At 42.7% G+C, this 26,300-nt stretch overlaps 1 protein-coding gene across 8 annotated transcripts in view; it reads left to right on the top strand.

Annotated features, from left to right (window-relative positions):
• LOC311252833 (pleckstrin homology domain-containing family A member 5-like) overlaps window positions 1-26,300 on the top strand; it is a 227,601-nt gene that overhangs the window by 168,409 nt on the left and 32,892 nt on the right. For all 8 annotated transcript variants that reach the window (XM_084346385.1, XM_084346391.1, XM_084346389.1 and 5 more), the window contains 7 exons: window positions 3,892-4,066; window positions 6,612-6,716; window positions 9,401-9,473; window positions 15,032-15,132; window positions 18,425-18,540; window positions 20,402-21,520; window positions 25,061-25,347. In XM_084346385.1, the coding sequence (XP_084202511.1) occupies window positions 3,892-4,066; window positions 6,612-6,716; window positions 9,401-9,473; window positions 15,032-15,132; window positions 18,425-18,540; window positions 20,402-21,520; window positions 25,061-25,347 (1,976 nt within the window). The remainder of the gene's footprint in view (window positions 1-3,891; window positions 4,067-6,611; window positions 6,717-9,400; window positions 9,474-15,031; window positions 15,133-18,424; window positions 18,541-20,401; window positions 21,521-25,060; window positions 25,348-26,300) is intronic.

The raw sequence follows: 26,300 nt of genomic DNA, 5'->3' as shown, positions 1-26,300 counted from the left end.
CTGCTAATGTGCCACAAGGCATGTAAATGGGTGGCATGCCAGCCACACTTTTTCTGGCATAAAATTTAAGTAAAAGTACAGTATGGTACACTATGAGGATAACTGTTGAGTAAGTAATGATAAGTAATGTTTTATTTAAGATAGAAGCTGTACAGGATAAACCATGAAATAGTAAGGGGCCAATGGTATTACAAAGAGTTAATAAGGCAGGTAAGACAGGTAGCTACAATGACAGGGTGGTGGAGGAGAGATAAAGACCCAGGGGGTGTTACTACTGCTGTATTGTTGGTTATCTGATCAGCAGTATGGGACAATTACAGGCGATACACCCGGGAGACAAGCCATTTTATCAGCACCATCAGCCTGTGTGTGTGTGTGTGTGTGTGTGTGTGTGTGTGTGTGTGTGTGTGTGTGTGTGTGTGTGTGTGTGTGTGTGTGTGTGTGTGTGTGTGTGTGTGTGTGTGTGTGGTGTGTGTGTGTTCACAGTTGTCACAGACTGTCTGGGCAGTAAACTTTCATCATTTAGTTCTAACAGGATCCCCCAAAAAAACAGGAACAGGTCTCATCTCAACTTGGATTCAGTTTTATCTTGACCTGCTGCACCCGCACTAATGAAGCAAAGCCTGTAAGATAAAGTGGGCAGTCAACTGGACTTATAGCCACACTAACATGGTGTACTGTTATTTTTGCAACATAGATTACAGTCTATGGAGGGTAACAATTGTCCCTCCCTGTTTCCTGCTGTGCTGCACTTTGCCTAGATGCCAACCATCAACACTGTACATATTCCACATCATAGGTGCCTGAAGTCCGGCCCGCGGGCCAATCACGGCCCAAGGTCAGATTTTATACGGCCCGCAGCTTATGTCTTAAAATGTTATTATTCATGGTCCACCAGCACTGTGTAACAGAATGAATAAATCATAAATGTAATTCCTCTTTTCACACCATGGTGGCAGCACCACTCTGTAACTCTGTCTGGCAGTGTGAACCATGCTGTGACCCCTTGTCGCTAATTTCTGCCATGGCGACTGTAAGTAAAAACTTGATAACGAGGGCCACTGCGAGGAAATTGGACTGTTTTTGACTCAGAGGGGACAACCAATGAAAGAACTGGCAGATACTGTATGGCTGGCAGATTTGGCTTTTTTGGTTGAGACAACAAAGCATCTAAATACGCTGAAAGCTAAAGTTCACCAGAGATTAAGATGAACTTTTTCACATTTGTTGATTCCATTCTTTTTAAATAAGCAGCTCTGAGCAATTTTTTTTCAATAAAAAAAAAATCCATCCTTCCCCAGCCTCTATTCATTGCCACCAGTGTTGGGTTACTTCAAGTCATTCTTCCTTTGCTCCAAAAGCAATTATTTCAGTCTTATCTTGGTTTAACTGAAGAAAACTCTGACACATCCAATCATTGATTTGTTTAATGCATCTACTCAGCGTTTGTATGGGATGATAGTCCCCTGGTGATATGGTTATATAAATTTGTGTGTTTTCTACATAACCATGGTAACATATTTTGTTGTTTTCCATTATCTGAGCTAGAGGAAGCATGTAAATGTTAAGAGACAGAGGCCCCAGAATGGAGCCCTGGGGTACTCCGCTTGTCATTTTCATATAGGTCCTATATACTATTAGGACTTTCAATCAATCGGTCTTTATTTGTATAACGCCAATTAACAACAGAAGTTATCTTGTGACACTTTTTAATTGGAGTAGGTCTAGACCATACTCTTTAAGTAATTACATTTACAGAGACCCAACATTTCCCCCAGCTGGACTCAATGGACAGCCATCTAAAGTATTGGCCATACATAAAGTATACATAGTATTATAGCCATACAAAAAGTATTTCTGATCCTGATCTGCCACGATCAGAGAGAGAAAGGACGAGACAGAGGGGGGTTGGGGATGGCATGGAGATGTACAGGAGCCACAACAATAATAACAGCTATATAATTGAAACATGGAAATTGATAATACTAAAAGTATATAAACTATAATAATAAAAAAAGATTTTGGTAATATTATTACATTTACTATGTCATGTAACACATTGCCATCCAACCTTGCCTGCTGGGGTCAACATTGTCATATATGACCTCAAATGATGTGGTTTACGACAAACTAAATATCTTAGTAGAGACTTACTTAACCCTTTTTTCCCAGAAGGAAAAGGTTTTGCCAGTGAGGGCTCAGTTGCAATTGTATCTCTCTAAGCAGCTTTCTGCTTTCCTTTCTGATTCCTTCAGCTTTTACTATATTATCAGACACAGAAGAACAAAGGAAATATAAACATAGTAAACTACACGTTTTAAAGCTTATAAAAGAGAAATAAAGGCGAACATTGCCCAAACATGTCTGGCCAGATCTGAATGGTTTCAGGTTGAGAGTTAGGCCCACTGCCACCATTTATTCTATTAAGTGGTTTTTCTGTAGCCAGCTGTTGGTTAGTAATACCTGTGCACAGAAATTACAATCTTAGGTCACTAGCAAATATTTGTTTTACCTGACCATGCCGTCTGTCTTCAGTAATAACCAGAACTGTACAGTATGATCTCTATAGAAATTTTGTTGTATACTAGATCACCAGCTGTTGTTGTTGCCAGCCTATAGAATAGCACTACCCAGTAATTTAAAAAAAAACCTTGTGTATTGCGTGCCATCAACAATAGTACCAACATAGACAATGAGTTTCATTGAGCTACTTTGCTTATATTCTGCTTACCTTGGGAGCAGACATAAAGCTTTCACTGTGGTAGTTTTAATCAGACACAGGGACCTTGAACTTTCTTTTTCTCACATTAGCTATTGTCCTTCCACTTGACTAGGAGCAAAAACTTTGGGCTGGTTCAATTTGTCAGGCCAAGTTGGCAGGCCATTTAAATTGGCTGGATGTAGAGGCATATATCAGAGGTGACACCCAGAGAATAATAGCTGTGATTCATGCGACCAACTCTCTTCCCCCACTTTCTTACTTTCTTTATCTCTGTTTCTCTGGCTCTCATCGCTGTCGCTTCTCTCTGCTCACACTCATTCGAGCCACTCTACCCTTCCCCTCGTTCTCATCCTCCCTCTCTTTAATGGCCCTAACAGAGAGAGTGTGTCATTAAGAGTGTGAAGATAGGGTCTGCTTGATGAGATGGGTTGGCTTATTGGCTGACTGGATTGTCGTGGAGAAAGAGTGTGTCTTTGAGATTAGCCACTTCTCTCCCTCCTATTGGTCGCACAATCAGATACGAAACAACACATCCACCTGCTCATTTTTAGCAATTATGGCAACTGAATGAACCAATCCAAAGGCACATTTACACCCCCTGCCCTTGTAGCAATCAGTCACACTGGTTGCTACAACCAGTGAAAACAAAGTAAGAACATTTCAACTTTCATCCAAGTCCTATTAGACAACCTCTGCCATGCAAACAGCAGGGATCCAATTCAGAAGTCACCAAACTGGACGCTCTCCAGGGAATAGGTGACAAGGTGGCGGAACCCAAAGCCACAGAGAATATGTTTGACTTTCTGCCAAGAAGAGACCGCAAGAGGTAAAACATAAGCTCTCTCCAAGTCTGCCGCACTCATGTAGACTGGATGGGTAAACTCACCTGATCCCATCACTTTCCTTGGAAGAGTGAAGAGCTGGTCCACTGTTCCACAGCCAGGACAGAGTCCACACCACAACTATAATGACAATGATGATGGCAATTAATTGAGTGATTTTAATACAAAAATGCGACGCTGAAAAAAAAAAAAATCACTGAAATCAAGGCCATTCCTCCCAACTCTTACTTCAATTGTTGCATGGTATCTTACTGTCTCTATGTAAAGGTCAAATGTCTGACTGACTCCCTCTCTCTTTGTCTCTCTATGTCTCTCGCCCTGTGGCAGGCCGGCTCCTCAGGCTTCGTCAGAGCAGGGCAGCAGCAGTGACAAGAAGGAACGTCCCATGAGCACCATGAGCGAGGCATCAAACTACACAGGTGGCTCGGACTACAGCACCTTCCCTGGCAGCCCAGCCACCACCGTCAATACCACCACCACCACCTGCACTTCATCTACACGGGTCAGTCTCCAATGAAACAAGCTATGAATCTTAAGCTTACCTCTGGTGAGCAGGTTAATCAACGTTCTATAATAAAGTTCATTATAACATCATGTCATGCGACATCATGTATTGAGCATCATTAGGTTAGGTTTAGGAAAACATGGTGTTTTGGCTTAAAATAACTACATATCCTATGTAACTTCAGTTATGAACGCACTTCTATTATGTGCACATGTTAAGGGCAACACACCATTAGCTTGATGTGTGTAAGAACACACTGTTGTTGTCTATGAACAGTCAACCTACTTATACACAACCCTTTTTCCTGACCGCTTCTTATGCACAAACCATCTCTTAATTGACTGTCTTGAAGTCGAGCTGAGACGGAATGCTTCTGCATATTTACATGTTTCCTGTAAAAACGGTCAGGTAGGGAGGAACATGTTGTGTAGCCAAATGTGCTGAATGTGAACTATGCCCCCTACATGCAGCTAGTTACATGTCAAAGTAGCCAGCTCTGTCTGACAGGATCACCAGGAGGTCCGAGAGAAAACAACCAATTACAGTAAGTGATCAGAAGGCTGGCATAACAGGTTTAGCTCCTGGCAACCTGGGGCCTAACATTAGGCCTTGATAGCGTATCCCCATCGTCAAACTGGCTGCAGTTTGTCTCTGAGTTTGTGTTTGGCCGTATTTTTGGGGAAACGTTGGCATATATTGTTAAATAGGTGCAGGATGTGATCTAAATGGTTAAAAAAAAAAATGTTTCTCTTAGATGCAGCACACCAGCTGTCTAATTTAATAAACACTGGGTGTGTAATATAGACGGGAGTTACAAGGTATGGTATTTGATTTCTGTCAGTGCAGCTCCTAACACCCCTGATAGAGTTGATTTGTTGTTCCCATAATGCTGTGCTGGGGGTCAACCTCAAACATTTAAAATGGTGAGTTGCCACTGACTCCCAGTACTCAGTGACTGTCTTGGAAGGTGTCCATGTTGTGTCATTAGCTTTCCTTCAGGCTGGAGAAGTGAGGGCATGAAGGAGGATAACTCAGCTGTATTAGCAGCGAGTGTATCATCTGCACGGGTCACTGCACTGTTAGATTGAACAGTGTGTCCCTATAAATGCTTAGTAAACCTCACAAACACACACAACATAAATATGCATGGCTGGATCAAATCAAAAGTTCCGTGCTTTCATGAATAAGTGATGCTCATACTATTATTACTTCTGCTTACACTGGCCAAAAGAAAGTATAACACCGCATATCTTCATGTATTCATGAGAAGTCATTATTTATGACTGAGCTGTACGGGTCCTGCTCCGTGCCTTGCCTGAGAAACATTCAGAAAAGAACAACACACAGACTGTCGAAGGAAGAAGCATTTATCTTATGAATAAGGTCAAAACAGCCAAGAAGAAGCTGAGAACATTTTTAGGACGTGCATGTTTTCCTTTACTTAAAATGCCACACAGTGACAGCATGCACACAAGTTCTGCCCGACAGTGATCCAGTGAAGGAGAACATTATACTATAATCTGTTCAAAGATTAGATATTAATCTCTCAATAGATATTAGACCTTTCACCTTTCTTGGAAATTCCTGTGAATTAGCGTGATGTCCTCCTCTTTGATTCCTATAATAAGTCCATCTGTAGACGCACTAAATCAGTAAGTGCAACACCATGATTGGCTGTGGTAAAGCAGATATAGAAGGGATGTGTGTCATACACCCACTATCTCTGGCGTTACAGATCTTTCTATCCAAATGCTTTAAGTGGTTTGTCTCCTCTCTTCAAACGTCTCGGGGGTAACTCCCTGAACCATAATCATCTCCAGTAAATTTCATACCAATCCAGCCATTAGTTTCTAGTGTAAAAGCTTTAGAGGGAAAGTTGTGTGCTTAAAAAATGAAACCGTAATCCAGTGGGAAGAAGTTGTCAGTAGACATTCAGATCTGATGACGGTGCCAGAGGGCAGCCAAGAAATGTAGGAACGTCACTCTTGTATGATAACTTATGGTTAGTGTTTCAATAGTAACATCATCTGATTTGCAAAATTTACGCTCAAAGACCTCCTTGAGTCTTTCTGCTAATGACTGACATAAAAGAGATTTTTATGCTGCAGTGCTGACTTTTCCAGTAAGTGAGCCGTGATGTATGGGGGATGTGGAGTATGCTTTGTTTAATGAGCTGAATACATCTGCCTCTGTTGTTGCTTTTTATAGCAGCTGGAAAAGCTGCTGTTTCAGTATACAAGCCTTTTTACAACCAGTGCACCAAACACGTCCCGTCAGATTGTTGCGTTGAGATCAGCGGAGAAAAGCTGATATATTTAATTTTTTCTCTCTGTGCATCCCTTCAGTTCTCCCTGTTCTGTTCTCTCTGTAGGAGATGAAAACACAAACATTATGTGGGCTGTTTTTGTGTTTTTCATAGAGGTTTAAGAACAGCTTTGTTTGACTTATATATTTAAAAATGTACATACAGTACGTGTGATGTAAATGTTTCTTCTGTATTCCTTTAATCTCTACATGTACTGCCACTTTGTGTGTTTAACAGCCCTCTAGGTCTTCCAAAAAAGTTCACAACTTTGGAAAGAGGTCCAACTCCATCAAGAGGAACCCCAATGCCCCAGTGGTCAAGAGCAACTGGCTTTACAAACAGGTACTGATCTGGAGGAAGTCCAGTCGATGTAATGATTGAGATGTGTTTGTGTGGGACTAAGAGAGGACAGAGGGAGGACGGGTGAGGGACTGTGGCCGGGCAGGAGGTATGAATAATGAAAGGTGCACATACGTAGGTGAACATACTGTACGGTATATAGAGTAGGATTATTATTCACTGTGTTTGGAATGTTTCTTGATGTACTTCATTTGACCACAGTAGATATCATGAAACAGGAAAATATTATGGGAAAAATACTGAAAATTAGTATTTTCTTTCTTTTCAGGATTAAGATTAGACGTGTCAGGATATGGTTAGTTTAATTTAGCATAAAGACTGGAGGCAGGGGGAAGCTAGCCTGGCTCTGTTCAAAGTTCAAAATATACCTGACAACTCCTCTAAAGCTCAGTATTTTTGCGTCTTCTTTTTTTTTGCCCTTACCGCAACATTCATCACAGATTCATCACATTTCTGCGAACCCTTTTTCAGGGCTGCAGTATTTTAGACTTTTGAATTGTGCTTTTTCTACTGTGCTTACAGAGAGCCATTACTAAAATATGAAAACCAGCTCACAGAATTTGAATAGCTAGTGTACCTGCAGGATAATGATAGTACTAATGCAAATTGATTAGAAAAGTCTGCACAGTAACAGTGATATATCACAGTCAGAAACCTTGGAAAATGGTTGGCAGCAATGAAAGATTCATTTGTGGTGCCCACTGCTATGGTCCTTCAATTTCCTTTCAACTGAATCTTTCCAATCTTTAATTTCAAGTAAAGCCAGGAATGTTTGTGCCTGTTTCCCTCTGAATCGTATAGCCACGGCCTTGTGCTTATTGTCTTTGCTTGTAAATGCACCAAAACTACTTGGTTTGGGATCACATCATGGTTTTGCTTAAATTAACTACTTACTGAAAAGAGTCAACATCGACTCTTGGCCTCACATGGAACTCTGATGCCTGGGTGAGAATCCCATGAATGACCCACCACGCCCACCCCTGACCTGCTCCCAGTGCAGACATTCTGGCTCTTCATACTGGTATACTACCCTCACCCACTGACCTCTAGTGGATGGGTGGGTCTATTACACGCTTTGGCGTGAGACTGGGCTGCATCTTCATCATTGGTTTTAAATAGAACTGGATAGTGGACCCAAAGATGCTTGCCATTTCGTCCAATGAGAATTGCTAGCCTTGCCCATAAACCAAAAATATGTTGCCGTTTACTTCCTGGTTGTGAAGCCCACTGGTTATGTGCAGTAGAGTTGCTGCTGTCGACCCAAAGGCTTTACCCTGTAATGACGTCATAGATTTCTAAATTGATTTTCTCGGTTCGAGGAAAGCTGTGTGAATATAAAACCTCCATGGATCAAAAATTCATAATCAAAAAGGTCATAATTGACCTTGGTTGCAGTTCTTGGTGTCCCGTCAACAGTTTTACAGACGTCTCTTTTGTAATGGTGCTCTGTGGGGAACTTTCCACTGCAACACTGTGAGTGGCCACTGGACAAAATTAGAAGCGAGGCTGAGCGGCGCCTTATTATCCAGGTCTATAATACATTTATAATCCTCAGACATAGCTAACTAGCTAGCTACATCGGGACATGAATATGGCCACAAAAATGATGACAAATAGCCCATGAGTGAGATGACACAGCTGTATACCGTAACTCAATTCATAAGTGGACATATTTCTTCAAACCTCATGTAAAGTTGTGAAGGTTTCTACTCCCACCAACTACCAATAAGTAGAGACTGTCTGACATTAACACAGTGTCAGGCTGAATGAGACTTCTAGTCCTCTGTGTTGTTTGTTGGGTTGGAGACACTGGATCCTGCTGCAGCTGGTGAAACTTGAGGGAAAGGGAGGATCCTGTCCCTCCTGCGGGGCTCCACTGGACGTAAGCTAACCTAGCTTGACGCTCAGCTTGTTCTCTCATTTCTTTTCCACCCTCTCGCTGCAAGTTGAGCAGTTTTCTCCATCCTGCAGAGATCTGCTGTGGGTCAATATTTCAGTTGCTGTGAGGACCTCGGACCATCCCTGAAGACAGCCTCATCTAGCCCCATTCAGCTCAGCTTTCAGACCCCAGTTAGAGCCGCTGTCAGTAACCTCCTTCTCAGCCCCAGCCCCTGCACCGCTACTCACTGTATTTCTGTTGAGACGAGAATCGATTCACTTCACACCTGCACTTGCCCACAGACCTGTCAGGCAAGGTGCTCTCTAACAGAAGAAATATCATCAGTGTTCACCCACAGCTCCTGACCTCGGGATCTGTGGCCGAACAACACACATTGCAAACAGTGCTAAAGATCCAAGGGAGCAAACGGAATCGAAAAATGTGTTTTTGTCACTGCAGTCATTACAACACCGGGGAGGGTGGGGAAAAAAGGAACCGGAGCAGTAGTGTAGAGAACAAAGCACAGGCCTTCGCCCCGAGCACCACAGAGGCAAATTTGTCACCACGTTATGAAGAGATAAAACACAGCAATTTGTCTCAGAGGAGGAGATAGAAGCTGGTTAATAGAAGCAGCCAGAGGGAGAGACAGCCAGGGTGTCAAGAGGAGGGAAGTGAGGGGAGATCAAAAGAGAGGAAAAACTGTGTGTGTGTGTGTGAGCAGCAGAGAGGGGTATTGTTCTCTGTAATGACTGACTGACTGATGGTTTGTGACCTTTGACCCCTACAGGACAGCACGGGTATGAAGCTGTGGAAGAAGAGGTGGTTTGTTCTGTCCGACATGTGCCTGTTCTACTACCGCGGTGAGCACACACACACGCATACACACACACACACACACACTCACACACTCACACACACACACACACACACACACACGTATAATGAAGGCTGTTTAATTAAATGTCTTGTCAAATCAAAAGCAGTCCACAGTGAGAGCAGGTGGAGTTCATGTTTTGTTCAAGGACACTGAACGTACCACTCATGTTAAACTCTCCATTACAAGTGATGGAATGTAACTAAGTACTGTACTTGAGTATAATTTTGTGGTGCTTTTGTAATTTTTACTCACAACATTTAACAACTTTAGTTACTTTTAAAATGACAGGCTGCATCAGAGCTAAAGTAGCACATTTATATATGTATTTATTGTATCTTCAGTTGAATTACAAAATAAAACACTGATTCAGATCAGTGGAAAAAGGCTGAATATGAGATCGGTATGTACGTACATGTAAATATATGTATAGTTTACTTTTAGTCATAGTTTTTGAGGAGAATTTGAAACATAGAAGGATAGTATTTACAGTAATAAAAAGGAAATCATACAAACTCAAAAATATGAATTTGATGAGTATATATCTGTAACTGAATTAACAAGCTGTGCTCATGAGCCCTTACATGTTTAACAGGCGCAATCAAGTCTTAATACAGCTTATTATGGACACACTTTTTACCAACTGGAGTTCAAAAAGAATATTACATTCAAACCCAAGTGTAAGAGCTATGTATTGTTAATAGGCCCCATAGTGGCAAAATAGACAGCGGCACTACTGACTTTTGAAAATCACACTTTACATTGTTTTCCCTTCATTTGTCACCAATCCATATGTTACATTACCAAACATCTCAGTTCAAAGAAAATGATGCACAGAGTCATTAGAATATTTAATATATTCAAATGACTTTGTGCCTCATAGCACCATATATTTCCATTACAATATGACTAATGCTTTTTAATTAATTAATAAGTTAATGACTCCATATTCACAGCGGAGGTGAATGGCATTTGATTGCGGTGCTTCAGATCGGTGGTCTAACAAGCAGATGGAAAAGTGCTGTTTTTATCACTTAATCAAGAGCAGTGTAACAGGTGATATCAGGGGTCAGGAGGTCAAGTGTCCTCACCAGTTAAAAGTAGTCGTCCTTGCCTTCACCCACAGTTGTGACTCCCACAGTGCAGCACCGCTCATTTAGAACCTTACGTTCACAAAAGCTCATCTGTTCCTCCTACGTGTCTCCAAAAACCCTTGAGAGAGATTTTTCCATCTCCATAAATTGACAAATTAGTCGCTCCTAGAGCGCAATCAGCAGCCGCTTTCATGACAAACCCAAGGGAAAATTGGATGTTTATTGGCTTAGTCAGCCAGAGACGAGAGAGAGGAGGCGTCCTCAGGAAGGACAATGACGTGCCTGGCTTTCCGATAATAACCTCTTCTTTTTCCATTTTTCTCCTGCCTGCTCTATCACTTTATTGTAAGTGCCTTCTGTCACTCAGGTTGGGAGGTGTTTGTAGAGTTTGGACTTGTACTTGGTTTTGTCAGAGCAGGGACGATAACACCATCCTCAGTTAGTGAAATGAAAAAGTAACAAAAAATTCAAGTTTAGCATGCTGTAATTGCATTTGTGAAAATTTTGATAATAGTAATTTAACAAAAGAGAAATAAAGGACAACACTCTCATCACACTATAATAATCATTTAAAATGTACGGTCAAATGGGTTGCACTGAAGAAAAAGGATTATATTGTTCTTCTGTTACATATTATATAACAGATGATATTTAATACAGATACAGATGATCATAATATACATATTTAGGGTACTAAACAAAGTGCACATACAATGACTGGAAAACAAAAGTGTGTCCCCAGTGCAGAGGAATTGGCTCGAGACTGAACAGGTCACCTCAGACGGTTCATCTGTCAGATATAGTTCGACTTTAGTTTAAAACATTCAGAAACTCAACTTACATTATCAACAGTGTGAAGAACAATAGTGTTGATGTTATTTCAAAGGCGTCTATGTACTGTGTTGCAGTGTTGCTATGGAGTTAGCATGCTACCAGCTAGCCCCGGCCCGTCCTATCTTGTAATACCAATTTGTACCTCAAGAGGTGAGATACAAGGTACAAGGTCATTTATTCATCATTATACAACACAGGTTTATATAATGAAATTAAAACATGCTAAACAAATTACAGAACATATACACAGTTATTTCTATACAAACAGACATAAACACGTAGTGCATCTTTGCTGTGACCGGGAGCTTAAACCAAGCTGGATCAGAGTGGCTCTTACTGCGACCTCCTTCCTCCGCGGGGTGGTCAGACTGGTCCCGCTCTCTTCTCCAGTGATGATGACAGCATTTGTGCCACGGGCAGCACGTGTTTCAGCAACAGAGCCGAAAAAATGACGGTCAAAAAAACAAAAATGTAACATAATTTGGAGGAGTTACTGGCCGCTGCATCGTCACGTGTCACTGTTGCCATAGCAACGAGATTGCCCCCGTAGTTTTAGCTGGGAGATGTAAAAGCAGTGATTTCGCTACTTAGTCTAATACGTCAACAAAATGAACTCACAACATGTCGAGAATGGAGATATTTGTACCACACAGAAAAACACAACCGCACATCGTCTGAATTCAGGTTCTTTCTTTTACTGGACCAAGACGAGCTTAATCACCTCCCTAACCCATCGTAAGACACACTTCATTCAAACTGGACATAAAACTCACCCGAACAGTCTTGACTCTCTCTCTGTCCTCTGCCGCTTCGTGCCCCTCTGGTTTTGTTCTCTGCCTTGGCCTGCCTCGTGCGGTTGCTTTGTTTTTGGATTTGGATTTCTTCTTTGACTTTGGTTATCAGCTTCATTTCATTAAAGCTCGCTTCTTGTTCCTCACGTGCCGGCTTGTGCGTCTTGCGTTTGGGTCCCATTCTGTGTGAATTCTGACGACAGCAAGTGTTCATATTTTTGGAGTGTCACTGATATTATAGAACAGACATTACATGTGATGTAGAGTGAGGCTCCAGGTGACATCAGGTGTCTGTCAGTCATTTATGTGGATGGAGTCATACAGTCACTGCTAATGAAAGCATAAATAAAAGAATTGTATAATATAATTGGAAGTGCAGCCTGAATGCCATCCCCACCACAGAATGAGTTCCTGCCATCTTTTCTTCAGATGCTGAGGGGGATCCAATGGATCAAATATTTAGTGTGTGCATACGCTGAATAGAAAGATCTCTCCTTTGACGCTCCATACATCCTGACAAGTAAAAGAATAAGTACTTAGTCAGGATGTAATCAAACAGTTATCATTGAATCAAACTTTCATCTTAATCTAAGTCTTTACAGGTACCGTATGTGGTATGAAGACACGTGCTTGTGGTCACGAAGTCATCTGAACAAACATAAGTTTTCCTGACAGCCTCCTCAAACCTCAGTGAACCTGGAGAAGATTCTTGAAATGTCAGTCGTTGTAGAACAGCCTGAAAACACCCACTCGCGCTGCAGTGTATACCTACAGCCTCTCTCTGCATGCCAGCTTACTCATTCCCTCTCTTTCTCACTCATGTTCTGTGTGTGTGTGTTCTGTATCTCAATAATTCAGCAGTGGGGATGAGGCCGGAGGAGCTGCCGGGCTCACCGTGCAGGCTCCGCTAAACCAAACAGCAGTGCTAGCTGCAGGCTCTGCAGGTTTGAGCTGCAGCTGGTGCACCACATGTGTTTCTGCCTGCTCTGCACTGCCTTTAGTTTGAAGTCTGTAAGCTCACATCAAATCAGAACCGTGCTTTACAGACGTGATAGAACGATGCAGTCATTACCATCCCAGCGTGAGTCGGCTGCGATTGTTATTGCAAGGCTTATCAATAAATATTTACTCGGTTGGAGGAGTCTTCTGTAACGGATTCATGTCTGTGTTTCACATCTTTTGTGCTTTACAGCTGTTTGGATTCTTAAGTGTGAAAGACATAATGAAGGCGTGCACAGACAGCAGTGTTTCTGTTGCTGCAGCTGAGAGTCAGTCCTCAGCTGTGTGTGTGTGTGTGTGTGTGTGTGTGTGTGTGTGTGTGTGTGTGTGTGTGTGTGTGTCCACTCATCTCATTCTCTCTCGGTCTCTGTCTGATAAGCCTCAGTAGGCTCAGTAGCTGGACCTCCATGTTATTTTACAGTTCAGCAAATTTCATGATAAGTAGATGAAAACTGTTTTTTTTTTTTTTTATGTCTGCTGATCATTGCATTAGATTGTCTTACTTACAAAAGTAATGGAAGAAACCTCAGGAAGAGCCACAGAGGAGGATCCCTCTCCCAGGACGGACAGACGTGCAGTAGATGACGCATGTACAGAGCAGATCAACAAATCACAGTTTACAAGTTGCATTGACAGAATATCTGATAGAAATTATAATATATGTAAAGTGTGTGGATCCAGGAGACGACTGAGCAGGATGAGGCATCGCCAAGTGGTGCCAGAGCCACACGACCTCCTGTCCACCGTGGTGACCTGGAAGAGGGCAGGACACACAGGATAATTAGTAATAGACAGAGAGATCAGAGTGAAGAGGCATCACGTTTTACAGAAATGCAGATATAAGGAGATAGTGAAACAGAAGAGAGCAATGATCCAGCAGAGCACAGGGTGTGATGATCCAGATCCATCAATATGTGAGGCAGCAGGAGCCAGGAGAGGTAGATGGATGATGAAAAGAGAGGAGGAGGAGGAGGAAGCTATAGAGAGTGAGAGAGCGACACAGCTTGCAGCTTGTGGGGAAAAGTTATAGAAATGTGACCGACTGAAGAAGCTAGCAATCCAAGGACTAATTAAAGGTTAAGTCAAAGAAGTAAGTTTAGAGTTTAGATTTAAAGGCGTCAATAGAGCCAGATTGTCTGATGTCAGCTGGGAGGTTATTCCAGGGGAAGGGGGCCCGATAGAAAAAGCCCTGCAGCCAGCTGACTTCTTAACCCTGGGAACATCAGGAGCCCTGAACTTTGAGAGTGTGATGCACGAGCTGGAATATATGGTATATCATTTTTAACCATGTAAATGGTACAAAATGTATTTTACTTTACTGACCTGCTGAAGTTGATGACTGAGACTGAAAACATCATCATCAGTGGAAGTGAAGCAGAAAGCAGTTGGAAGTTTCCTGGAAATGTATGAAAGAAATAACCAGCTGGTTACTGGAACTGCTTATTGGGAAAGAGCAGAATGTTCTTATTAAATAATGCTGGAGTAATGTTATTGTGGTCATGTCAAAGCTTCCTCAGTCAAGCCCATCTCCATCTCAAGTGACCTTCTGCTTGACACGTGATTTGACCTTGGGCATCTCCTCAATTACCTCCAAACCTAAAGCAAACCAAAGATGAATATTAAGTGATCGGTGTTAGCAGTCCAACCCCTTACTCCACCGACAACCTAATGTAATACTGATAAATCCTCATTGATTTTATGTCCACTGAACCTGAGCCAGATTCAGACTCCACTCAGTTTAGTGTAGGTCGTCGTGGCTTTGAATGCAAATGTCCCGCTCTAATCTGTTGACATATGGCTTTTCTTCTTGCTTCTTATTGGTGCAGATGAGAAAGAGGACAGCATCCTGGGAAGTATCCTGCTGCCCAGTTTTCACATCTCCATGCTGTCGGTGGATGACCACATCAGCAGGAAATACGCCTTCAAGGTAAAACACAAGTGTGGAGCTTGAAGGTCACCTCAGTAGGCTTTAATTAGCTGTAATGATGATGATCACTGAATTTTCTTCTTCTTCATTGATTACTTTCTCCAACTAGCAGCTCAGATTAAGAATGGTTTACTGCAGGGCTCAAAGGTAGGAAGGAAGTTACTAAGTAAGCTACACTCTTCCCCTGACTGGATAACAGGCGCAGCCGGCCCATTTACACAAACAAGCAGAAATCTAAAGTGTTGACGGCTGGCCTCAGGCAGAGTGAAATACCTGAGGCGTGGTGAGTGAAGGGCGCACACATCATTCTGTCCGAGGATAGATTTGTATCAGAGGTAGTTCTGATGAATATTGAGAGAATTCTGTGTTTAACATAATGGAAAGATAGAGAGAGACACAGAGTGAAGCAGGTGTGAATGTCATGGTTGAACACAGACCCTGAACAGAGGAGAGTTCAGCTGCAGCCTGCAGACTCTACAAACCACGCCCTTTTCTTAGCAGCCAATAAAGTAAAGCGGCTGCAGAGTCTAAACCCCGCCTTCTCCAAAACGCCCGGTTGTACAGACGGTACACATCATGACGTCTGTGTGTGACATCTAAAAATGAGGATGCAGTTATGAAGTGTTGTGATTGAGATCCTGACCCACCAAACATCTTGGAATGTGACAAAGAAAAGTTTTTTGCTCTAAAATGACATAATTACATAATCACCATCAGTAAACAGGACGCTGTCTGACTCTCACTCACGGAGAGGCATGCTGTTTTCTGGGGGAAGTTAACTGAAGTTTGACCATCGCTGTGACTTTTCCTCATTAAATTTGGTGATTTTTTTTTCTAAACAAGTTGCCAGAGACAGTAACTACAGCGACACAACAGTGGAAGGTGTGTAAAAGTGTTTTGCCTGAAATCACGGCACGTAATCATCACCAGTCAACAGCAGGAGCTGCCTGACTCTCTCTGCCGGGGACAGACGCTGTTTTCCAGGTGGAAGCTTGAAGAAGAGTCGGTCGGACAGACAGCGAGACAAACAGACTTTTCTGTGCTTCCACTGTATTTTGTCCTCATATAAGATGCTGAAGACCCTACCTGCTACCACATTACTGTTGTTTGGTCTTGTAGCGTTGCTTTGTGGGTAGAGGTGTGAGTCATTTCTCTTTTATTTGATGAGTGAAGGATCTGTTTAGTTGTCAGACTGAACACCATCAGACCGACACACTCCTGTCCCACGCTGCCTGCTAACCCTCACACACAGACGACGATTCACCTCTGTTGCAGCTCTGTTCTGTGGAATATTGATGCAAGATTCCCCGCTTGACAAGTCAGTATGAAGCACAAAAAAAAAGTGACTTCCACCACAGATAATGTTTTCCAATCAATGAATGAATCCAGACAAAACAGGGCTTCGGAAAAGAAAATCATTTGACAAACATAAATATAAATATAGGTATTTTATCAACTACCAGGTAACAAGGTCCATTTATTGCCCCTTTTTTTAAAACACAAGGGTTAAAAAAAGAACCATGTTTGTGAACAGACTGGCAGGGTGGGTGTTGTCTGTCAGTATCCTTTGAGCTCTGTGCAGACACCTGTAATAATGAGGTATTGATATTATTGAGTGGCCTGTTAGTAAAATGGTCAGAGTGAATTTAAAAGCATGTACGTAATGGCGCTGTGTGTATGCACTGCAGCATGCTGTCTTGGTTCAAACTACAGAGCCTCAAATTATTACGTTGTTATCTTTATACAACTTATCACCCTCGGCTACAATATTTATGAACATGATAATGTGGTTTTTGTTCTCCTCTGTGTCCCAGTGAGCCTATGAACCTAGCACACACCTTCTATTGGTGACAAAAAAAAAGTCAGGAGGAAGTTTTCTTATTTCCATTATGCACTTCAAGAATAAAGTCGAAATGTCGAGAATAAAGTTGACATTTCAAGATTAAAGTGGACCTTTTGAGACCACATCAATCAGCGCATATGACTGCCTCAACAAAATGCCTTGTGGAGATGAACCGGTGAAACTGGACTTCAGGATCGGCTTCAGTAACAAAGACATTATTTCTCTTTTAGCTCATAAACAGAGTGGAGCTGTCAGTATTAGGACTTTGAAGAGATTGTGCCGAAAACTTGGTCTGTTCAGAAGGAAAGACCACACACGCATGAAGAGGTGGCTGCATTCCTGCAAGCTGAAATTGACAGGACGTAGTAATGGCAGAGACCGGATGCTCGGGCAGATTGCAGCGCTGCCAGTCGCTCCCAGGTCGACATTTCAACTTTTTTCTTGAAGTACATAATGAAAAATAAACTTCCTCCTCTCATTTTTTTCCTCATCCCTGGCCCTAATACTCTTCCATAGAAAGGTGTGTGGGAGGAGGCTGTTTCTGACTGGCTTCAACCATCCAACGAACAGTTCTGATGGAGTGAACTGGTACCTTTGAACACAGTAATGAACACGTCCCATTGGTTTTATCCGAACACAAACCAACATTTAAGCAGTTTGTGATCACATGTGGGAACTGTCTTGTGAGGAATCTCCAGTTGTAGCATGAGGTCAGTGAAGACAGCTTTGGACTTTGGTCTCTGTGCAGGAACGTACCAAATCTGCCTCACTGTGACAAAAAAGACTTTGGGATGGTATGCATGCACATGCACAGTGCCAGAAAATAGCTCCATCATGTAACTCACCCTGAAAGCACAGACTGTTATTTTTAGATGTTTGAGTTAATGCTAAGCTAGGCTAACCACGTCCTGACTCCAGATTATCACAGATATGTGTGAGTGATATCCATCTTCTCATCTCAGAATCTCAGAAGCAATGTGACTGTTCTTTAAGGGTGGTTATTTACTGTGTTTACATGAAGTCTAGTTGGAGGGAGGACTTGATGACTGCAGCGTCTGCACTGAGCCTCGTCGGTGCTCACAGACAACAGAATCTAACACGTACTGTACACACAGAGGGAGCTGTTAGTGCGACACATCGCTGTCATTTTTATTTATGCAGCTTTACTGACGCCAAGATACACAGAGGAACCTTGAAGACTTTCACACGTAGGTGTTTTCACACTTGAGCTGAAACACACATGGGGAGCACACACACAACCACACTGTACACTAACACACTGCTCTGCCAACAGGAGTGATGTAAAGGCTCCCTGCTGCTATCTCAAGGTCACCATCCAGCACTGCTTCTCACACCGCTGTTTTATCTCCTCCTGCTCCCTTTCTGTTTATCTGTGCCTCCTCCTCCTCCTCCCATTTATCTCTCTCTCACCGTCTCTCCCCCCGCCAGGCCACTCACCCCAACATGCGGACGTATTATTTCTGCACCGACACAGCCAAAGAGATGGAGTCCTGGATGAAAGTCATGACTGATGCTGCCCTCGTACACTCTGAGCCAACCAGAAGGTCAGTACTCCTCAAAGGGACCCACCCACACAGATATCAGGGGTGTATATTGAAATCTAATACACATTTTCATATTCTCCAGACAGACACTGCTGAATTGGGTTTCATGTCTTGGGGCATATTTTGTTTCATGAAGGAGCATATGTTATTGACACTGAGTAACAGAACCACACTTTTAAAAGCATTTGAGCCAAATTGAAAACAACCAAATAGCATTTAAGATGGTGCCGTGTCCTGAGCTCCTTTTTCTTGTTTTATATTTGTGTGTTATTCTGACTGTCTCCTCCATATCATACAAGAGGATATTTTGCACATCACATCGTTGGTGCACCACACTTATCAGCCAGATCAATGAACAATAAGCAGCATCCATCCATACCTGCTAACATTAGGCTGTGTAAAAGAGGGAGATTTTCTTTGGTGTGGGCAAATGCCCCTCCTTCAGTGCCCCTGCCCCACACATCACAAATTAAGAGAATAAATACAAGGATGGGAAAATAAAATAACTTCTTTTGTCTTAAATTCATAGCAAATTTTAAAAAAGTCTTTAAAAAAAAATCTGAAATTGACATCACTAAGAGGAAGGTCGCACCAAGTGGAGTGAAATTTGGAAGTGTATTTTCTTCTTCTTGGGACCTGTTTAGTGAAGAGTGATGGGTGAGTGCACACTCACTTCTGCCTCTGGGTAAGCTGTCCCACACAGAAACTGAAAACACCTTTCGGAAAAAAAAAATCACTTTTAAATTGGGAAATCTTTTTAAAAAAATACCAATTGGGAGCGCAGCAGGATTTCCAGGGTTAAAAATGGGTATGGCAGATATGGATTGCATTTTGCTGCATCTGGGAAATGGAGGTGTGAAAGGAAACAAGGGACAGGGTCCTGGTCAGGTGAGGAAACATGCAAACCAGCCTCCTCTGCTGGTCCATCATATTACAACATATTTATCTAAGTGACACATTTATCCAGCTGTGCCTTCACCTGTGTGGGTACAACAGATGAGATGAATCTGTTCTCCTACTATAGTCTGTTTGTAGAACATATGTATGTAGCCTTCATTTACCTTCATTTAAGCAGCAAACAGAGCTTCAGCTCTCACACATTTATGAATGACCTAAATCTGCATGTATGTTCTGTAGACCCTGACCAAAAACAACTTGTTAAATTCATTTCATTTCATTTTCTTCTTTTTCAACTTTCATTTAATTGGCTTGTCGTAGGCTAGTAACTGGACAACTTACTTATACTGCCAAACTATTACTGATAGCGGCTAACGTTAGCGGCTAACGTTAGCTAACAATCTGCATCAACGACTGAGGGGACACTCTGAGCACTCTGTCCATTTCAGATTGTATTTATGGACATATTTATAGCTAAAATGCAACATGGACAATTTTTAATATCTCCAATATGTTAGCAGAGCCGATAACGTTGGTACTTATCATTACTACGGTCTTAATGATTTGTTTACAACTAATCTGATGGCCTGACTGCTTGTTTCTGTGTTGTAGTGAAGTCACCTTGTTCCAAAAATTCAGAGATAGTAAAGTTCAAATCTTTTTCTCCACCCTCCACAACAATGTGCCAGCACATCAAATCTTGGCGTGACGATGAAGTCAGCCTGTGCCCTGAACCTCTGTGGCCATAATCTCTCACTGTCTTTAACCCAATACCCACTGAGCCCTTCTTCCTTTAGCCCTGCACTGTCAGGGGTTTCTGGCTGAGATCAGACAGGAGCTGTGACAGAGGCAGAAGGGCTGTCAGAACAAACACAGGACTTCTAAAACTTAAGGTATCTTTGAACTCTCAGAGAAAACTCTGTCCTTCATACTTTGTCACATTCCTTTCTTTCTTTCATCCCAGACTGGACAAGTTGAAAGTGGACCAGCGGACACCTCAGGAGCTGAACAATTTACTGAACCATAGAGTCCTAACCCGGCCCGAGATCCAGAACAACGAGCGCAACCGCGAGCCTGTGCGACAACACTCCCTGTCTCGAGTTGATGACAAACGGCAAAAAGAGGTAGAGAAACACAACGGCCAGAGGGAGCGTGAGTACTACACCTTACAGAGAGACGGGGAGAGGTACTCCCTAAAGAAAGACGGTGTGAGCTACACGGTTCAGAAGGATGGAGAGAGGTACCTCCTCCACAAGGATGGAGAGAAGTACCTGCTGCGAAAAGACGGGGAGAAAGCCTCGCTGCAGAAAGACGGAGAGGTGTGTGCCATACACAGGGACCTGGAGAAGTACGCTGTGAAGAAAGTGGACGAAAAGTACACTGTGACGCCGACAGAGGACAAATACGCTCCGCCTAAAGACGGAGAGAAGTACCTGCTCACGAAGGATGGAGAAAAATATGCACTGCAGAAAGTAGGAGACAGACACATGCTCCAGAAAGATGGACAGAAGTATGTCCCTCAGAAGGAGGTGAAGAGACAACTGTCATTAAAGGAGACAGACAGATACAGCACAATGAGGGAGACTGAGAATAAATATGGGACCATACAAGTTGTGGACAAATACGGCACTCTGAAGGAAGTGAAGAAATACAGCACGCTACGAGAGGGGGACAAATACGCTTCTCTCAGAGACGTAGAGAAGTATGCTACGGTCCGAGCTGGGGATAAATATGGCTTCCAGAGAGAGCCGAGTGCAGAGCGGGCTCTGACTAAAATCAGCAGCATCAAACTGCAGCCGGCTCAAGCTGCCGCCATCGCAGCAGCAGTGTCTGCATCTCGCCAGGGACAGGCCACCCTCAGTGTCCAAAAGCCCACGCAGGTCAACGGCTCGGGATCCACGGCGGGGGAGCAAACCGGGGACTGCACCCCGGCGGAGGTGGACGCCAGCCTGGCTGGGGGTCCAGGGAAGTCCCATGCTCCAGTCCAGGAGCCCCAGAGTGGCCTGTCCAGGACCAACTCCATGCAGCAGCTGGAGCACTGGGTCCGTACACACAGGAGAGGACTGGACGATGACACCAGGAGGTAAGACTGAGTGTGTGTGTGTATGTGTGTGTGTTTTCTTAATTGTACTTTTATTTGTTGCTACCATTTGGGTTATAGAATGTCAAAATGAGTGCTTTTTGTAAATATGGTCACATAATTACACTTGGTCAGAGTTCACTGTGTCCTGTTTCAGCAGATGGTTTGTAGCCTGATAATCAGAGAGGATTATTGTTTTTTGTCACTTCATTCGCTCAGTCCAACATTGTGTTATATCAAAGTGCTTTGGGGCAAGAGAAGGGTGGCAGGGTAACAAGGGGGATGCGTTTTGGTCATTGGCATCACCTCCTGTCTCCCCCCAGATCCCCTGCTGGCAGCTGCCTACGAGCTGTTTCCTTAATGTTTTTCACAGTCACAGAAGAGACATGTTGATGAATACCTGCAGTGACTGATGTTTGGCTGTGAAACATCGTAGTTCATTCAGAGTCCTTGACGCCTTTTAAACAATGTTTATTTATAGTTTTAATTAGATGATTTTTATTATTTATGTGATTATTGCTTCATTGCAAAGCATGAACTTCATAACTAAGGACAGACCATTACGCTCAACTTGTAACACACAGTTGCAGTGTTGGGAGCTTGTTGCTGTGTATAGAGAGCTTTATGTGCTGTGGTGATACAGAAACAAGACATAAGGAGAACCCTGACTTCTAAATGTACTGTACTGTATGTTAGAGAGAGAGAGTCCACTCTGACTTTCAGAAAAGATTGGCTTTGCTTAGTGGAGCTGCTTTATATTGTGGCAGCAATAATGTGTTAACTGGATTTCTGTATGTGTATATGATGTTATCTTTGTCACTCAAACAAAAATGTGTTTCCAGCACACTGCGCTTTCAACCTGACACACAGTCATTGGTGGCACCTTCTGTCTTCACTACAATCTAAGGGCGACCTTTCAACCGGACAAGTCTTTTTTCAACACTGTCATTACATCTCGCCCCCTCGCTCAGTGTGTCTCTTACTCTGTCCTTGCCATGACCTTGTGAACTGAAGGGAGCTTAAAGCTTTTTGTGTCACCACAGATGTGTATCTCATTTGGGAGTGCCGGCGTTTAGCCGGCGTTTAGCCGGCTGTACCGAGGAACGCAGCGGAACAGAAGTGCAGCGCAGCGATGCTCCGTTTGCTCTCAGCGCTTCCCCTCTCCTTCTGCTGCCATGAATAAGTCATGGAAATGAGACCATAATGAGAGCAGAGCAAGCTGAGGGCTGCCGAGCCACATTTGTCATCTTTATCAGCACACGGTGCAAAGGAGGGAAATGGAGAAACTTTGTTGTAGGACTGTTTGTTATGTTGTTAACACAGAGTCCTGCTTCTGCTAACAGTCATATCATTTTAAGTGAGTGGAGATGCAAAGAAGATTTTTGGGCTTGTGATGAAGCTTGTGTGTCCAAATGAGTCATTAATAATTGCTGGAAATGAATTCATAATCTCGCTAACTCCCAAAAATTTGGAGAGCATTCAGTCTGTCTCATTGTGTTGGTATCAGCAAGAAAATCTTGTGTGTGGTGTATGTAGTAAAAAAAAGAAATACTTTGAAGAGAAAAAGAAAATCAATTAACTCCCCTGGAGCACAGAATGATGTATTTTGCAGTGCTGATGTCCCCTTCAAAGGCCCGAAAAGGAGGACCATTCCCCTGGACCATTCCCCTGGGCGGTATATTGGCAGTGCTATACTGTCTGATATAGTGTTTCATATAAGTGGCACAAAGGATCAGAAAGCAATCACTTTATATTTGCATTCTTATCTTCTGTGATACCATTATCAGTCTATGGTGTCTTACTTTAAGAAGCAGAAGCCATTTAGATTGTCAAACAAGTGATTATTAGAAATTATTTTTACAAATGGACCAAAGATTTTTCATTTCCTGGGAATCAACATCACTGAGAACCCATCTTGGACATCACCACCCTGGTGAAAAAGCACAGAATAGGCTCTACTTTATACAGAAACATAAGAAGGCTAAATTCCAAAGATTCTGGTCAACGTTTACAGAGGAGCCACAGAAAGCATCCTGACTGGAGACATCCCAAACTGACATGGTTCATCACGGCCCAGGACAGGAAGGCTCTACAGCCGCTGATTAAAACCACCAGAACATCACTGGTACCGTCTACAGGGCATCAGCGACATCAGTGAAGCCATCTGACAACTGATACAGAAATATCTGCTGCCACCTGACAACAAATACAGAAGTATCTGCTGACAACAGATACAGAAGTATCTGCTGACACCTGACAACAGATACAGAAGTATCTGCTGACAACAGATACAGAAGTATCTGCTGACAACAGATACAGAAGTATCAGCTGCTGTACCACCAGACTACAGAGCAGCTTCACTCCCCAGGCTGAGAATTCATGATCAACGCCACACTATAAAATTCCTTCTGGTGTTATAAAATGACTGTTAAATGAACTTTTTTCAAAGTCAGAGAAAACATGTGCAATCATGATTTGCATGCAGTCCATGCAGACAAGGGTATTAGCTTGTCTCTTTGGTGAATGTAAAGGTTAAACAAGATGAACGAAGTCTGTGCTGCTCTACACATCCAGGTGACAGATGGTGATGGGCAGTCAGAGTGACAACGGCCATAATACATCTGCCTGTGGACTTATGAGGTCAAAGCCAGTCCTAGAGAATCAGGGCACCCATTTTATGATTAGCTGCTAATAGCTGTAATGATAATGAGCTCCTCATTACTTCACGCTCCCAGGTCAAAGCCAAAGTGAAAGTGAAGCAAAGTTCTGTTCACAAAAGTGGTTTGATAATTAAAGCCAGTCAAGCACACCATACATGTCAAGGCACACACATACAGATAATTAAGCTGGTTCCTATTCAGTACTTCTGGATTACAGGCGCAGGTGTTTATGCGGAATGTATTTCATGAGATGCATTCCTTCGGCCCTTGTTTCTATCCAGTGTTCTTCACTGAATTAGGAACTGTAACTGTAATGGAGTGAGGCCTAAATGTCAAGCAAATCACGAATCAAACCCATGAGTTTAATATCAGAGGTTGTTGTTGATATCTTGAATGGTGCAAAGGAAGTAAATGTCTTTCTTACATAAACTCAACAGACATGTTTTCTGCTCAGCTCGGCTCCTGCTGCTACAGATGGAGGTCTGGCCACTGCAATGTTCATGAGTCACTGACTGCTTTAAAGAATGACTCATTCATTCATGTATGCTGTTATTTGCACATTTATTAGTTTTTGCAAAGTTCAATTGATTCTGCTGCCGTCTTCCTGCATAACTAAACAAGATAAAAATCTCTGCTGCCCGGCAGTACTTTTGTACCTGACCTGTCTAACAGTACAGCAATGTGGCCTGGCTTCTGTGCCTTATTATTTGTTCTGTGTTCGTGATTTAAGAACTAAATGTTTGGTTTCCTCTCTGTCAAGTAATTGGCTGCAATGAAAACAGATTATTCAATATTGCCCATCAATACAAGTGCTAGCCTTTGTCTGTGAAATCTGTGGTGATCTGTGCTCATTTCTCATCACTTTGTCTGTTTCCACTCCCAGTATTACGTCCTACCAGACCTTACCCAGGAACATGCCCAGCCACCGTGCTCAGATCGTGCCCCGCTACCCAGAGGGCTATCGTACGCTGCCCCGCAACAGCATGATGAGGCCCGACAGCATCTGCAGCGTGGCGGGCTCCGTGTATGATCGGGCCCTCCGTCCCGCCTCCACCACCACCGTCACCACGGCGGAGAAGAGGAGGTCGATGCGGGACGACACCATGTGGCAGCTGTATGAGTGGCAGCAGAGGCAGGCCTTCTCCCGGCAAAGTCTGGCTCAGCCAACAGGTACACATAACACAGAATGATATAATACTACTTCATGACTGACCTTCAGTAAGAGTCTATTCAGTATTGGTAGTGCTTGTATTGTGCTAGTATTCAGTAGTGCTCTCTGTGTTGTGAACTTTTAAACCATGAAAGTTTCATTTTGTAACATCTGCCCAAAGCCATTGTATGTCTTACATCATCTCACCATAAAGTAAATGCTAACAACCTGTTCACTCTTAGTTTAACAACCAACAAGGTCAGCTTTTGAACACGAATGGGGAATAAGAGTCAGGGCTGTAAAATCCACTTTGTAAATAAAAAAAAGTCAAAGTTCCTGCTTCAGATTAATTTTACTTTGGTTCCACATGGAAGCAAAGCTGTCAGGTCTGTTTAAGCTTGCAGATTTTGTCAGGTGAGGGTCTGCGTGTTTTCTTTCTAATGGAAAGGTCCTTTTCAAGTTCAGTAAGTAAATCAAAAATCCTTTTAGGGAAAGGGTTCGGGTTATTTTCTCACCAATATAGTAAAATACTCTACATCCATGTGTCAAATTTCTCTCATTTGATTCCAGCCAGCTGCTTTACATTAATAATAAATTATATTTTTCATAGGTTTGATGTTAACAGGGTAAGTCTTTTCACATTCCTGTAATGCTACGCAAATCTGTGTTTTGAACAACTTATTATAATGAAAATATCACAAAAAACAGATTCTCACAAGTGTACCACCACCTTGCATTTGTCTATTCGCCATCTTTTTTCTATGGGTTTATTACATTGTTACATGTTCTTTCCTCAATGACAGATGTTGTGTTACACTTTGTTAGACGAGGTGAGAACCCAAACGCAGACAACACACAGGAGGCAGGAAATAGGGGAACCAAAAGCGAGCTTTGATTAAATAAAGCTAAAAATACAAAACCAAGAAATCCAGAATAAACCAAGAATGAGTCACAAGGACCAAAAACAAAGTAG

The sequence above is a fragment of the Pagrus pagrus genome, assembly GCF_965226575.1.
Source record: "Pagrus pagrus genome assembly, chromosome: 23".
In the NCBI taxonomy this organism is placed as follows: domain Eukaryota; kingdom Metazoa; phylum Chordata; class Actinopteri; order Spariformes; family Sparidae; genus Pagrus; species Pagrus pagrus.
The sequence above is the reverse complement of the archived record's forward strand: the minus strand, read 5'-3'. Positions and strand labels throughout refer to the sequence as shown.